A 17,363-nucleotide genomic window follows, 5' to 3' on the forward strand; every position below is an offset into this window, starting at 1 on the left:
ACCCACCGATTCCGTATCTTGGTGACAGTAATTGGATCTCGATCAACGAGAGCATCAATGTCGCGATAGATCAGCCGCAATCGCGATAGGCTACAGTCCGACCTTTATCAAAGTCGGAAACGTGATGGTACGCATTTTTCTTCCTTACACGAAGCATGACAAGAACGTTTCAGGCAACGCCGGTCAACTGCTATTTGTGTATGAGAAATCGGTTGGAAACTTTCCTCATTTTAGCACATTGTAGGTGTCGCCACCGGCGCCAACCTTGTGTGGATGCTCTGAAAAGCTAATCATTTGCATATCACAGCATCTTGTTCCTTTAGGTTACATTTCGCGTCTGTAGCACGTCATCTTCGTGGTGTAGCAATTTTAATGGCCAGTAGTATAAAATAAGTCGTTTTTGAAAATAAAGGACTGCCTTCTTTGACATCGCAAGAAAATCTCTGCGTGAGACTATCTTCTGAATTATCTTGCAAACGAAACAATGCACTTAGACATCGACAGTAGGCAGAAAATTAAAGTCCCGTGTCATGAGCAGTAGGAGGAGCTGCAGCACGAGCGCCCACTGCGCATGCCCGGTGTTGCTGGGTGGCAAAGGCGGCGTCCAGTCGTGGGGATCTTCTGATTCTGCAGGCGGAGGCGGAACTGCCTGCTGTGCGGCTGGCGGGGCAGTTATATCCGCGCGGCGGGTGACGGCCGGACAGCTACTGGCCCAGCGATGTGGGCTGGGAGCGGCTGAGTAGAAGGGGGGGGCAGCTACAGGTCAGCAGATGTGGCGTCCAGTCGTGGGGATCTTCTGATTCTGCAGGCGGAGGCGGAACTGCCTGCTGTGCGGCTGGCGGGGGAGTTAATCCGCGCGGCGGGTGACGGCCGGACAGCTACTGGCCCAGCGATGTGGGCTGGGAGCGGCTGAGTAGAAGGGGGGGGCAGCTACAGGTCAGCAGATGTGGCGTCCAGTCGTGGGGATCTTCTGATTCTGCAGGCGGAGGCGGAACTGCCTGCTGTGCGGCTGGCGGGGGAGTTAATCCGCGCGGCGGGTGACGGCCGGACAGCTACTGGCCCAGCGATGTGGGCTGGGAGCGGCTGAGTAGAAGGGGGGGGCAGCTACAGGTCAGCAGATGTGGCGTCCAGTCGTGGGGATCTTCTGATTCTGCAGGCGGAGGCGGAACTGCCTGCTGTGCGGCTGGCGGGGGAGTTAATCCGCGCGGCGGGTGACGGCCGGACAGCTACTGGCCCAGCGATGTGGGCTGGGAGCGGCTGAGTAGAAGGGGGGGGCAGCTACAGGTCAGCAGATGTGGCGTCCAGTCGTGGGGATCTTCTGATTCTGCAGGCGGAGGCGGAACTGCCTGCTGTGCGGCTGGCGGGGGAGTTAATCCGCGCGGCGGGTGACGGCCGGACAGCTACTGGCCCAGCGATGTGGGCTGGGAGCGGCTGAGTAGAAGGGGGGGGCAGCTACAGGTCAGCAGATGTGGCGTCCAGTCGTGGGGATCTTCTGATTCTGCAGGCGGAGGCGGAACTGCCTGCTGTGCGGCTGGCGGGGGAGTTAATCCGCGCGGCGGGTGACGGCCGGACAGCTACTGGCCCAGCGATGTGGGCTGGGAGCGGCTGAGTAGAAGGGGGGGGCAGCTACAGGTCAGCAGATGTGGCGTCCAGTCGTGGGGATCTTCTGATTCTGCAGGCGGAGGCGGAACTGCCTGCTGTGCGGCTGGCGGGGGAGTTAATCCGCGCGGCGGGTGACGGCCGGACAGCTACTGGCCCAGCGATGTGGGCTGGGAGCGGCTGAGTAGAAGGGGGGGGGGCAGCTACAGGTCAGCAGCTGTGGCGTCCTGTACGTCAGGCCAAGTCTGGCTGACTTCGCTTAGGACTGGTGATGTTTTAAACATATCATCCACTCCAATAAAGCGGCTGGGGTGCAACTCATCAAATACAGTGGGACGTCAGGTCTTAAATGGCTACACAGGATAATTGAAATGGCGTGGAAGCCGGGACAGGTTCCATCAGACTGGACGAAAGCAGTAATCACACCAATCTTTAAACATGGAAACAGAAAAGATGGTAACAACTACAGAAGTATCTCTTCAATCAACGTTGTGGGTAAAATTCTTCTCCGGTATCGTTGAAAGGAAAGTGCGAGTATTAGTTGAGGACAAATTGGATGAAAATCAGTGTGGGTTTAGGCCTCTTAGAGGTTGTCAGGACCAGATCTTTAGCTTACGGCAAATAATGGAGAAGTGTTACGAGTGGAACAGGGAATTGTATCTATGCTTTATAGATCTAGAAAAGGCTTATGACACGGGTTCCTAGGAGGAAGTTATTGTCTGTTCTACGAGATTATGGAATAGGAGGCAAACTTTTGCAAGCAATTAAAGATCTTTATATAGATAGTCAGACAGCACTTAGAGATGACGGTAAATTGAGTTCATGGTTTAGAGTAGTTTCAGGGGTAAGACAAGGCTGCAACCTGTCTCCACTGCTGTTCGTATTATTTATGGATCATATGTTGACAACAATAGACTGGATGGGTGACATTAAGATATGTGAACACAAAATAAGCCAACAAATTTCGGACTTGCAGGCGGTCGTCGTTCAATACTTGGCACGATATTTCAACTGGGCAGCTGCCACTCATCTTCAGGTGAGCCGTCGCAGACTGGCGAAAACAATGATTTTGTCCACAGCAACGTCTTTCTGGACTCCATTATTAAATAGTCCGTAGAAATAAGACTGGTGGAAAATCTGTTAAACCGTGACAGCGGCTACCAGCGGGACGGTGCATGGAATCCCATCATCTCCACGATTTGCTCAAATCGAAGACGACAGAATGCGTCGACGGCCGTGGCAAACAGCAACGCAGAGGGCGACTGAAATCCGCTGTTCCACCAGCGAGGGCGCTGACGGCGGGCAGTGTGGTTCATCTATCAAGTTTTCGACGCATGCGCAGAGTAGTTACAGTACGTTATATATTGCGGACCGGAGGACGTTTTCGCCAGTCTGCGACGGCTCACCTGAAGATGACTGGCAGGTGCGCAGTTGAAATATCGTGCCAAGTATTGAACGACGACCGGCTGCAAGCCCGAAATTTGTTTGAACAGTCACTTCGCCGGGAAAATTTTAAAATTCACATCAGACGCCTTTACTGGGACGAGATGGCCTCACATATCCGAAGTTTCGAGAAGCTGCGTGGTAAAAGAGCAAAGCTTTTAAGTTCATTAACCTTTTTATTGAGATGTCGGGACCATGGCATTATACCAAAATTTGCTTGAGTGACTCATTTAATTATGACCGCTATTGCACGCAAGATTACTGAGAAGGCTAGTCAAGGAGAGGATTTGCTACACAACACGAAGGTTAGATGCTATTTCAGTAGAACTCTACCAGTTACATGTGAAGGTTGCAAGGTATCTTTCTCCTGTATCATGGGACTGGGTTGATGGAGTCACTTCGGCCAACTTCGAGTGGGTCCACAGTGATGCTAATTGTAGGCAGATATCAAAATTGGATCGGCTGTTGCCACAGAAGCCGTCGCCACAAGGGATAATGGTACGGCGTTCCGTTGTCAATCTCACGGAGAAGAAGCAAGGGACTCAATTTTGCACCTACACCTACAGCACCGCCATTAATAAGTATTTTGAGTGGTATTGAAGAAGCTGTACGACGTCTTCCTTTGGATGCTGCAGACGAAATAAGAAGGGAAACTTGCCGTGCTCTGTTGAAGGCTCCTACACAACGCAGTAATTTAACCTCTGCAGAAAGGGCTGCATTACGAAATCTGAGAGATGACCCTGCCGTAGTGGTATTGAAAGCTGACAAAGGTAATGCAACTGTATTGTTACCTCGCGGTGTGTATAAAGATAAGACGTATGGTCTGCTAAGTGACTCTACCTATAGGGGGTTTGATTACGATCCTACAGGACGTGCGCAACGAAAAACTTCAGCACTATTAAATTCCTCCTCCTTACCGCAAGAGAATATCAAGAGGTCAAGACGACATGGTTGTGTACCTCCAAGACTGTATGGCCTTCCAAAGATTCATAAAAAGGGTCTTCCTCTGCGTCCAATATTGAGCAACAATGGAGCACCTACATATGATTTAGCTAAAAAACTCGCTTCCTTACTTAGACCTTTCGTAGGCAAGTGCTCACATCACATACGAAACTCAGCTGATTTTATCAATAGACTAGGGGCTCTTCGTCTTATCAGTGTAGACCTTCTAGTAAGTTTTGATGTGGTCTCACTTTTTACAAAAATTCCTCTTGCAGATTCGTTGACATTGATTGGTAACATGTTTCCTGTTGATATCACTGCTTTCTTCAGGCACGCACTTTAATCAGGAATATTTTGAACAGATTGACGGTGTCGCCACGGGTAGCCCCCTGTCTCCTTTGGTGGCCAACCATTTTATGGAGGATTTTGAAGAGAGAGCGCTTGAATCAGCTGTCGGTATGTGGATGACACATTCATAGTGTGGCCTCATGGAGAAGATAAATTAATGGAGTTTCTACATCACCTCAACTCCATCCATAGCAACATCCTATTCACCATGAAAAAAGAAGAATATGGTTGTTTGCCTTTCTTGGATGTCCTGGTTCGAAGGATCAATGATGTTCTCTAGGGCATTCAGTTTACCGCAAACCCACTCATACTGATTTGTACCTGCAAGCATCGAGTTGCCATCACCCACCGCAAACCATGAGTTTGCTTAAAACACTTGTTCATAGAGTTCATACTGTCTCAGATCTAGATAGCTTACCTCAAGAACTCGCCCATCTAAAGACAGTATTCAGCGAAAATGGGTATTCCATCGGGCAGATTAACAGGGCACTAACAGTTAAAACTAAGAAGCAGGAAGTGAATAAAGAGGAGAACATGCCGGAACAATCTTTAGCTTGTCTTCCTTTCGTTGGCAACACTTCGATTAAAATAGCAAGAATCCTCCGAAAATTTCAGATAAAAGTGGTTTTCCGCCCACCATCGAAGATTGCGGGCCTTGTGCGATCGGTAACACTCTGTTACTACGGAAGGCCGGAATTTACAAGATACCGTGCCAATGGCTTACATAGGTCAAACCACACGCATCGTGAAAGAACGCTGCACTGAACATCAACGTTACACCCGCCTTTTGCAGCCGATCAAGTCCGCTATTGCTGAACGTATTTCTACTGGACATTCAATGGAGTATGAGAAAACAATGATTTTGTGCACAGCAACGTGTTTTTGGGACTCCGTTATTAAAGAATCCGTGACAGCGGCTACCAGATGGACAGTGCATGGAATCCCATCATCTCCACGATTTGCTCAAATCGAAGACGACACAGTGAGTCGACGGCCATGGCAAACATCAACGCAGAGGGCGACTGAGTTCCGCCGTTCCACCAGCGAGGGCGCTGCCGGCGGGCAGTGTGCTTCAACTAGGACATGGAAGCAAATCAGAGGCGGGCTGCTAGATTTGTTACTGGTAGGTTTGGTCATAACGCGAGTATTGCGGAAATGCTTCAGGAACTCGGGTGGGAGACTCTTTTCGTGAATCGCTACTGAGGAAATTTAGAGAGCCAGCCAGCATTTGAGGCTGACTGCGTACAATTTTACTGCCGCCAACTTACATTTCGCGGAAGTACCACAAAGATAAGATAAGAGAGATTAGGGCTCGTACAGAGGCATATAGGCAGTAATTTTTCCCTCGTTCTGTTTGGGAGTGGAACAGGGAGAGAAGATGCTAGTTGTGGTACGAGGTACCCTCCGCCACGCACCTTATGGTGGATTGCGGAGTATGTATTTAGATAAATAGTAAAATCAACCTCTTGTGAAATTAAAAGCAAGGGCTATAACGTTAGAGAGCATTGGGCAGATGAGAGAGCGGATAGGTGGAAAGAGTACTTTGAGACTTGTCTGATGGCATAATAGAAGAAAAACAGGAGTCGATAGCGAAGAGATAGGGGTTCCAGTACTAGAATCAGAATTTAAAAGACCTTTGGAGGACTTAATATCAAATAACTCAAAAAAGATAGTTAATATTCCACTGGGGAGTAGCAACAAAACGGTTATTCACTTTGGTGTTTAGAATGTACGAGACTGGTAATATTCGATCAGATTTTCGGGAAAACATGATCCTCACAATTCCCTAGATCGCATAGTCAGCGTATCATCTCAGGCACTCAAGTTACTGACAAGAATAATGTACAGAATAATGGAAAAGTAAACTCAGTATTTGTTAGATGACCGTCAGTTTGGCTTTGGGAACATTAAAGGCGTCGAGTTGCGGTTCTGACGTTGTGGTTGATAATGGAAGTAAGAATGAATAAAATCAAGACACAATCGCTGTATTTGTCGACAGAATGAGCGTTCGACAGCGTAAAATGATGCAAGATGTTCGAGATCTTGAGAAAAATGGGGGTAAGCTGTAGGGAGAGACGGGTAGTATACAGTATGTACAACAAGAGAGGACAATAAGACTGAAAGACCAAGAACGAAGTGCTCGGATTGAAAAGGGTGTATTTCTTCGCTGCTGTTCAGTCTATACATGGAAGAAGCAAGCAGAAATATAAAAAAAAGGTTCAAGAGTGGAATTAAAATTCAAAGTGAAGGGATATCAGAGATAAGATTCACTGATGGCATTGCTATCCTCAGTGAAAGTGAGGAAGAATTACAGTATCTCCTGAAAGGATGAACTGTTAATGTGTACAGAATATGGATGAGAGTAAATCGCCGGCCGCTGGTGGCTGAGCGGTTCTAGGCGTTTCAGTCCGGAAACGCGCGACCGCTACGGTCGCAGGTTCGAATCCTGCCTCGGGCATGGATATGTGTGATGTCCTTAGGTTGGTTAGGTTTAAGTAGTTCTAAGTTCTAGGGGACTGATGACCTGAGATGTTAAGTCCCATAGTGCTCAGAGCCAGAGTAAATCGAAGAAAGACAAAAGTGGTGAGAAGTACCGGAAATCACAACGGCAAGAAGCTTAATAGCAGAATGGAGGATCAGAAAGTAGAACAAGTTAGGAAATTCTGCTACCTAGGCAACACAATAACTTAATGGACGGAGCAAGGAGTACATAAACGACATAGTAGCACTAGCAAAACAGGCGTTCCAGACCAAGAGAAGTCTACTAGTATCAAACATAGGCCTTAATTTGAGGGAGAATTTTCTGAGAATGAACGTGTTGGAAAAGCCTTGTATAGCAGTGAGACATGGGTTGCTTGAAAACCGGAACAGAAGAAAATCGATACATTTGAGACGTGGTGTTAAAGACGACTGTATCTGGTTGACTGATGAGGTAAGGAAGGAAGAGGTACCACGCAGAATTGGAGAGGAAAGGAATATGAGGAAAACACTGAGAACATGAAGGGATCGAAGATGGGATGACAGAACATCTGTTAAGACATCAGGGAATGACTAATGGGATCTCTAGAGGGTAAAAGCTACAGAGGAGGACAGAGATTTGGGTACATCCAGCAAAACTGAGGACGTATAGGGTGACAATAATTAAACTACACTCCTGGAAATGGAAAAAAGAACACATTGACACCGGTGTGTCAGACCCACCATACTTGCTCCGGACACTGCGAGAGGGCTGTACAAGCAATGATCACACGCACGGCACAGCGGACACACCAGGAACCGCTGTGTTGGCCGTCGAATGGCGCCAGCTGCGCAGCATTTGTGCACCGCCGCCGTCAGTGTCAGCCAGTTTGCCGTGGCATACGGAGCTCCGTCGTAGTCTTTAACACTGGTAGCATGCCGCGACAGCGTGGACGTGAACCGTATGTGCAGCTGACGGACTTTGAGCGAGAGCGTATAGTGGGCATGCGGGAGGCCGGGTGGACGTACCGCCGAATTGCACAACACGTGGGGCGTGAGGTCTCCACAGTACATCGATGTTGTCGCCAGTGGTCGGCGGAAGGTGCACGGGCCCGTCGACCTGGGACCGGACCGCAGCAACGCACGGATGCACGCCAAGACCGTAGGATCCTACGCAGTGCCGTAGGGGACCGCACCGCCACTTCCCAGCAAATTAGGGACACTATTGCTCTTGGGGTATCGGCGAGGACCATTCGCAACCGTCTCCATGAAGCTGGAATACGGTCCCGCACACCGTTAGGCCGTCTTCCGCTCACGCCCCAACATCGTGCAGCCCGCCTCCAGTGGTGTCGCGACAGGCGTGAATGGAGGGACGAATGGAGACGTGTCGTCTTCAGCGATGAGAGTCGCTTCTGCCTTGGTGCCAATGATGGTCGTATGCGTGTTTGGCGCCGTGCAGGTGAGCGCCACAATCAGGACTGCATACGACCGAGGCACACAGGGCCAACACCCGGCATCATGGTGTGGGGAGCGATCTCCTACACTGGCCGTACACCTCTGGTGATCGTCGAGGGGACAATGAATAGTGCACGGTACATCCAAACCGTCATCGAACCCATCGTTCTACCATTCCTAGCCCGGCAAGGGAACTTGCTGTTCCAACAGGACAATGCACGTCCGGATGTATCCCGTGCCACCCAACGTGCTCTAGAAGGTGTAAGTCAACTACCCTGGCCAGCAAGATCTCCGGATTTGTCCCCCATTGAGCATGTTTGGGACTGGATGAAGCGTCGTCTCACGCGGTCTGCACGTCCAGCACGAACGCTGGTCCAACTGAGGCGCCAGGTGGAAACGGCATGGCAAGCCGTTCCACAGGACTACATCCAGCATCTCTACGATCGTCTCCATGGGAGAATAGCAGCCTGCATTGCTGCGAAAGGTGGATATACACTGTACTAGTGCCGACATTGTGCATGCTCTGTTGCCTGTGTCTATGTGCCTGTGGTTCTGTCAGTGTGATCATGTGATGTATCTGACCCCAGGAATGTGTCAATAAAGTTTCCCCTTCCTGGGACAATGAATTCATGGTGTTCTTATTTCAATTTCCAGGAGTGTATATGAAAGAAACGTAAATTACAAACTACGGCGTGCACACACTTTATCCAACATGTAGACGACGCTACGAATATTCGGAATTAGGTTATAACATGTTCGATTTGCCTGCCATCATTGGCGATAGTCTAGCCCAGACGAATAACGAAATTCTGCGTGACTTGCTGAGGTGACGGGACATCGACGCTGTCGATGACGTCCTGAATGGCTGGCTCAGCAATGGTTTCGAGGTTATTGTTTTACGCCCTGACTGTAAAGTAGCTCCACAGAAAGGAGCCAGGATGCGGTCCCCAAAGTGCTCCTCCAGGACGTCAAACACTCTCCTGCTTCGATGGGGTCGAGCTCCGTCTTGGATGTATCACATCTTGTCGATATCAGGGTCACTTTGGATAATGAGGATGAAATCATGTTCCAAAGCCTTATCGTACCGTTCGGTAGCCAACGTACCATCAAAGACGATCGCACCCATTATTGCGTGACAGGACACTGCACGCGACACAATCACCTCTTGAGGGTGAAGAGATATCTCGATAACGAAATGCGTATTCTCAGGACCCCAAACGCGCCAGTTTTGCTTATTGACAAACCGACCCAAATGAATGTGGGCTTCGTCGCTAAACCAAACCGTACATAGGTTGCTCCACAGCCAACTATGCAGTCAGAACGCTAGGGTTGACTGCAAACCTTTCAGAAGTTATGACGATTTTATTTCACACAGTTCTCACGACAGGACTGGAATAAAGTGGACAGAATAACGTTTGATCATTCAACAAGGTTATCAGATTTCAGTGCTATGAAACGAAAGTTCGATAAGCGAGCCATTAGAGTGCATAAGGAAGACGCCACTGTGCATCCGAAACGAGTAGTGGTGTACCTCTCGTCAGTTCTGGGCAAACTACATCGAAAAGAACACCTGTTGAATAAATAGTACGTGCCTTCGAAACACCCATGTTTCATCTTCCGAAGGTGCAACCCGAAGAAGTAAGACTAGATGTGTTCTACGGAAATCGAAACCTCCAAAAAGCAACATATCGGCGCAGCAAAGGAAATCTCTTAATGAACCCAGGGGAAACGAAAGGACCGTTGTAATGAAATCGGATAACGGGAATGCTACCGTTGTTTTGGACGCTGTGGATGATCACAGTAAGATGCAACAACTGCCAGCTGATCCTATGTATTGCAAGTTAAAAAGAGATACGACGAACAGACTCGTTCGGAAAGTGGAAAGCCTGATATAAGACTCCAGTTTCAACAGCTCTATTACAAAAAATCTAACACCTCGAATACCTTTCTCGCGCAGAATATATGGACTGGCCAAGATACATAAAGAACCCGTTCCTTTAAGGCCTATCGTGAGTGGGATTAACTCGCCAATCTACTTTCTAGCACGTCATTTGTCTGGTGAACTGAGTCATCTAGTTGGTAAAAAAAAATACTTTTGTCAAAGATTCAAAACAGTTTTTGGAAATTATACGCACAGTGAAGATATCTTCAGGTGACATTCTTGTTAGCTTCAATGTGACATCGTTATTTACTAACGTACCAGTATTAGATACAATGTAGATGATAAGGGAGAAAGTTGCTGCTGATATTTGTGATTTAACTGAATTATGTCTTCGTTCGATCTATTTTAAATACAATGGCGAATTCTATGAACAAGCTGACGGCCTTGCTATGGGTTCACCCATTTCGCCAGTGGAAGTTGACATTTTTATGGAAAATTTTGAGCAACAGGTATTAAGTAGTGCTCTTTTGAGGGCTTCTTGTTGGATCCACTATCTGTACGATACATTTGTTATATGGCTACACGGCGAAGAAGAACTTTCACCAACTGCGACATAACCGCGTATACAAACAGTGATCAAATACTGTGAAATGCTTTTTTATTCCAGTCTCTGATCACAAATGAATTCTGCAGACGATGACCGGTTTCAGTATCTAACGACCATCCTCAGATCTTTTCTGCACTTCAGGGCATTGTGTAAAAAACATCTGAGGATGGTCATTACAGACTGAAACCGGTCATCGTCTAAAGAATTCATTTGTGATCAGTGACTGGAATAAAAAAGCATTTGAAGAAGAACTTCATGCGTTCCACAATTTCATAAATGGAATTCACCCCTGGAGGTTGAGAGTGAGGTCGGTCTCCCGTTCCTAGATGTGTTGGTATACAGAAGATCCGATAACACTCTAGGTCACAGAGCATATAGAAAGCTGACTAACAGGTATTTAGACGCCTCTTCGCACCACAACCCAGCCCAGAAGCAAGCAGTGCTCAACACTCTGTCTTCTCGTGACTTCCGTATCAGCGATGACGACGACCTGGAATCTAAGTTGGATTTTTTAAAGAGGACATTGAAGCTGAATGGCTATGATAGGGTTTTTAGGCGGAATGTTAATCACGCTAGTAAGAATGACGGGGAACCGCCCTCTCAGTGCGCAAGGTTACCGTTCGTATCTGCTGTCACTGACCGCATACGGAATAGTTTAAAGAAAAATTGTATCCAGACATCTTTGGCCGCCGGAGTGGCCGAGTGGTTCGAATGCTGCCTCGGGCATGGATATGTGTGATGTCCTTAGGTTAGTTAGGTTTAAGTAGTTCTAAGCTCTAGGGGACTGATGACCTGAGATGTTAAGTCCCATAGTGCTCAGAGCCATTTGAACCATTTGAACATCTTTCTTTGGTCAAAACAAAACAAAGATTTTTTTCCGAGGGAAAACGCATGCACCTGAAGGCCTCCACAATGCAGGCGTCTATCAAGTGACATGTGGCTGCTGTGAAGTGTATACAGGCGAAACGGAAAGAAGTGTTAGAGAGCGCATTAAGGAGCACGAACGCCACACGCGGCTAAAACAAAGTGTAAGACAGTCAGTAGCGGAACATCATGGGAACTGTGGATCAGACGTAGGTGCTACGTGTGCTGGCTAAAGAAACCAACATTTTTATAAGAAAGGTCCGAGAAGCGGTTGAAATTTCCAAGAATGCTTGTAATTTCAATGGAGAAGAAGGAAGTGAATATGCGGCCGTGGCGTGCGAGCGACATAAACAATGTGCTGCAAGTCACCTCGGCGGACAAAAATATTTTGGGTAAACATTCACCCTCTCTTGCTGTGTCTGTTTCGCATCTATCCAGTGATGACGACCAACCAATAGCAGTAGGAGGAATTTTAACCAATAACCATTCTCCAGTGTAAGTGTGGAGTAGTGCATTTCTATCCAATTGCCAATAGTATCCATAAGAATTTAGCCAATAACGCCCCTCCTTGTGCATCAGCGCGGGAATATTAGCCTATGACGATGGGCCACCAATGGTAGCCACGAGAATTTTTACCGATACTCCCATTTCTCCAGCAAAAACGCGGAAGATTCCCGTTTATAAGAGAATGCGACACTCTGACAATGTTCTAGCATTAGTAGACACCGTAAAATTTTGAAGAAGATCCCAGTGGAAGGGTCGAAACGTCGATTGTTTTAAAAGGAAATATGACGTGGCCTAACAACCCGAAAGATTTTAACTTTAGTTCAATGATTGTCACCCCGTAGGTTACAAGGGCTACTCTGCGATGGAGTAAAAGGAAAAATATCAAAATAATCTGATGAAATCCTTTTCGTCTTTCAGGCCTTCACCCAGAAGCGGCCTGGTCCAGAAGGTGCTCCATGCGCTGGCCGCCTTCATCCCCCTGGGCCTCTTCCTGGCCAGCATACAGCCGTCCGTCATCACGGTCAACTCCAGCGCGTGGGTACCACCGTCTGGTCTAGCCTAGTCTAGTCTAGTCTAGTCAAGTCTAGCCTAGCCTAGCTTGTACAGCAGCGGTTCCCAACTCTTCTGCCAGTATTGACCCTGGAATATCAGCTATAGCTGAATGAATTTTAGTATCTACCAGGTGTACCGGTATGAAATGTGACGATAGGGAACATTTGTTGTGAACGAGCGTTAATTGTTTTTTGTTTGGTTGGTATGACATCTGTCAAAGATATTTAGTATATTTCAAGTCATGGGACAAACAACATCATATGTTTTCATCCTGTTAACATTGTCGAATTTTGTACCAGAAAGTGATAATTTGCGGAAAGCATTAGTTTTTTGTTTTCATTTGAAAAAAAGTGCTGCAGAGTCGCATCGAATGCTTGTCGAGGCATACGGTGATCATGCTCTATCAGAAGCAACATACAAAAGATGGTTTCGACGGTTCAGAAATAATGATTTTGATGTAAGACATTAAGAATGTGGAAGACCACCAAAAAAGTTAAAAGACGCCGAATTGCAAGCAATATTGGATGAAGATGATACTTTGAGTCAGAAGCAAATGGCAGCAATGGTAAATGTTGCACAACAAACAATTTCTGACCGTTTGAAAGCTATGGGAAAGATCCAAAAGTGTGGAAAGTGGGTGCCACGTGAATTGAATGAAAGACAGATGGAAAACCGAAAAACCATTTGTCAAATTTTGCTTCAAAGATATGAAAGAAAATCAATTTTGCATCGAATTGTTACTGGCGATGAAAAATGGATTTATTTTAAGAATCCTAAACGGGAAAAATCATGGGTTAATCCGGGACAGCCATCAACATCGACTGCAAAACCAGATCGATTCGGCAAGAGGACAATGCTACTGTTTGGTGGGATCAGAAAGGTGTGGTGTATCATGAGCTTCTAAAACCCGGTGAAACTGTGAGTAATAATCGCTACAGACAACAAATGATCAATTTGAACTATGCATTGATCGAAAAAAGACCAGAATGGGCCAGAAGACATGGCAAAGTAATTTTTTTACACGACAATGCACCTGCACACAAAGCAAAACTGGTTCAGGATACAATCAAAACTCTTGGCTGTGAGCTGCTACCCCACCCGCCTTATTCACCAGACTTGGCCCCTTCCGACTACCATTTGTTTTCATGAATGGGACACGCATTGGGTGAGGAATACTTCGATTCCTACGAAGAAGTCGAAAATTGGGTGTCTGATGGGTTTGCTTAAAAAGAAGAACATTTCTACTGGCGTGGTGTCTACAAATTGCCAGAAAGGTGCTCAAAATGTATAGAAAGCAATAATGTTTTTACTTTTCAATTCAAAATTGGTGTTTCACTTTCACAAAAAACGCTCATTTCATACCGGTACACCTGGTAAATAAAATTTAGGGGCAAAAGGAAAGGTGCTATTAACTCATCCCCTTTTAGTTTGTAAATAAAATAGTCACTAACACGTTTCCTTTTAAATTATAATACTGATTTCGCCCAAATTAGGCCACTGTCAAACACAAAACTTTAACAATAAAAATAAAAACGTCAGCTCTCTATTATTACCTAAGCTGTTCGTAACAATTCATGAGAAGGGATAAGTAATTGACGGGGAGAAAAGGCGTAGCCGAAGCCCGTCCAAAACTGTTTTGAGTCTGTAGGTAAAGTAAGCAGCAAATGAAACCGAGGACAAATCCGGGTAAGAAATTAAAGTACAGAGCGAACAAATACCAAGAATAAGCTTCGTCGTTGATAGTGTAGTTCTGTCAGACATAGCAAAGTACTCGGAAGTTCTGTCGTGACTGGCTCTCCCAAAGATCGCGATATTCTGTGGAGCTGTCAGATGCTCCAGCTTCTTTGTTTTGAACTAGGTCTTCCACTACTCTGACTAACTCCTCTTCGAGTATCATACGTCTCAGTCCATCAAGATTTATTTCGTCCTACCTTTATATAATCTTTCATTGAAGTTTGTTTACTTTGTATAACCACTCTACATTTTGCTTCCACATTCCTGTTTTCCCTTCTTTGCTCAGTACTGTCTCCCCACGTGCGCTCTTAATGTTCAACCAGCTCTTTCTGTTTGCTGCAACGGTTTTTTTAACTTTCTTATAGTCAGCATCTGTGTTTCATGTATCTGATGTGTTCACGGTTTGGAGAATTACCGTCCAACCAGCGTACTCCATGTCATCTAGAAACTTTTCCCTAAAGTCTTGACAAAACGCGTGAGTGCTATTGTAGTAAACGCACAACCCACTGAAGGAGCTGAATTGCACAGTGGTTGTAGCATAATGCACCCTGTGTGGATAACTAGTTGAGCCAATCAACGTGAAATGCCGCTATGCATATCCTTTACAGATTTTTAAAGGGTATTTGATTCTTTCAGCCCCACTGTAGTTCGACAAGCACTGACCAGACAAGGTGTCGAAACAAGATACATAAACATACTATGGTACCTCGATGTTTTTTGCCAGCGGAAGAAAATGTACGAGGTAATTTTTCATTGGAAGTGCAGTAAAGCACGATGACCCTTCATCTCCGAAGCTAAACTACTGGCCATTAAAACTGCTACACCACGAAGATTACGTGCTACAGACACTAAACTTACCTGACAGGAAGAATATGCTGTGATATGCAAATGTTTAGCTTTTCAGAGCATTCACACAAGGTTGGCGCCGGTGGCGACACCTACAACGTGCTGACACGAGGAAAGTTTCCAACCGATTTCACATACACAAACAGCAGTTGTCCGGCGTTGCCTGGTAAAACGTTGTTGTGATGCCGCGTGTAAGGAGGAGAAATGCGTACCATCACGTTTCCGACATTGATAAAGGTCTGATTGTAGCCTATCCCGATTGCGGATTACCGTATCGCGACATTGCTGCTCGCGTTAGTCGAGATTCAATGACTGTTAGCACAATATGGAATCGGTGGGTTCAGGAGGGTAATACGGAACGCCGCGCTGGATCCCAACGACCTCGTATCACTAGCAGTCGAGATGACAGGCATCTTATCCGCATGGCTGTAATGGATCGTGCAGCCACGTCTCGATCCCTGAGTCAACAGATAGCGACGTTTGCAAGACAACAACCATCTCCACGAACAGTTCGACGACGTTTGCAGCAGCATGGACTATTAGCTCGGAGACCATGGCTGCGGTTACCCTTGATGCTGCATCACAGACAGGAGCGCCTGCGATCGTGTACTGAACGACGAATCTGGGTGCACAAATGGCAGAACGTCATTTTTTTCGGGTGCTGTTTACAGCATGATGATGGTCGCATCCGCGTTTGGCGACATCGAGATGAACGCACATTGGAAGCGTCTATTCGTCACTGCCATTCTGGCGTATCACGCGGCGTGGTGGTATGGGGTGCCATTGGTTACACGTCTCGGTCACGTCGTGTTAGCATTGACGGCACTTTGAACAGTGGACGTTACATTTTAGATGTGTTACGAGCCGTGGCTCTACCCTTCATTCGATCGCTGCGAAACCCTACAGGATAATGCACGACCGCATCCTGCAGGCCCTGTACGGGCCTTTCTGGATACAGAAATTGTTCGACTGCTACCCTGGCCAGCACATTCTCCAGATCTCTCACCAAGTGGAAACGTCTGGTCAATGGTGGGCGAGCAACTGGCTCGTCACAATACGCCAGTCACTACTTTTGATGAACTGTGGTATCTTGTTGAAGCTGCATGGGCAGCTGTACCTGTACACGCCATCCACGCTCTGTTTGACTCAATGCCGAGGCGTATCAAGGCCGTTATTACGGCCAGAGGTGTTTGTTCTGGGTACTGTTTTCTCAGGATCTATGTACCCAATTGCGTGAAAGTGTAATCACAAGGCAGTTCTAGTATAATATATTTGAACAATGAATACGCGTTTATCATGTGCATTTCTTCTGCGCGTAGCACTTTTAATGGCCACACGCAGCTGACTCAGACGTTGTCACGTTTTGGCAGGCCTGCACCGGGCGCGCCCCGGCAGCGATCGCTGGTGGGCGACTCTCCTGACGAGCTGCTGGCTGCCGGCGCGGGGGCGGACTGCGAGGCCCGGCTGCTGTGCGAGGCGGCGGTGCGGGGGCGGCTGGAGGCGGCCGACGCCCCCGAGCGTGCCCTGTGGCTGGCCGCGCACCGGTGAGTGCACTGCTGTCCAGGGGGGGCAGGGAAGGACGCTGCCTTCGCTTACTCACTTCACATCGCGCATGAACGTTGACCAGTATTTGCTTATTCATTGCTTATTTAACTTGACCAGATTATGACTGTAAGGTTCTCTCTTTATTTCGACCGGGAACAACACGTACCAAAGGTATTACAAAAACATTCACTGGAATAATAATAATAATACAGCGGTGATCTACAAATAGGGGGATACCATGTAGGCTTCAGAAGAGGGAGATCAGGCGTAGAAAAGATCAGGAACTTGGGAACACTTTGGAAAGTCCGACAGACAAGAAACATTGTAGTTACCTTTGTTGCCTTTAAAAAGGGCATATGACTCCATAGACCGACAAACGCTCTTTGACATTCTGGAAGAATATGGCATCGACAGAAAAACCAGGGCAATTACACAACAGACACTCACAGACACCACCTCGAAGATTAAATTCGTGGGAGAAATTTCGGAACCCTTCCAGATACTCAAGTTAAAGGGATACAGCTAGGAAGAACAAGTGAAACTAGAACGATCATAAAATGTCTGGCATTTGCAGATGACATA

The 17,363-nt window shown here is 47.0% G+C and overlaps 1 protein-coding gene across 1 annotated transcript in view; it reads left to right on the forward strand.

Annotated features, from left to right (window-relative positions):
* Positions 1-17,363, forward strand: part of LOC126291427 (MHC class II regulatory factor RFX1-like) — a 140,685-nt gene that overhangs the window by 115,874 nt on the left and 7,448 nt on the right. Inside the window, exons 6-7 of the mRNA XM_049984943.1 lie at positions 12,522-12,638; positions 16,607-16,780. Coding sequence (XP_049840900.1) covers positions 12,522-12,638; positions 16,607-16,780 — 291 coding nt within the window. The remainder of the gene's footprint in view (positions 1-12,521; positions 12,639-16,606; positions 16,781-17,363) is intronic.

The sequence above is a fragment of the Schistocerca gregaria genome, chromosome 9 (genome assembly GCF_023897955.1).
Source record: "Schistocerca gregaria isolate iqSchGreg1 chromosome 9, iqSchGreg1.2, whole genome shotgun sequence".
Taxonomy (NCBI): Eukaryota; Metazoa; Arthropoda; class Insecta; order Orthoptera; family Acrididae; genus Schistocerca; species Schistocerca gregaria.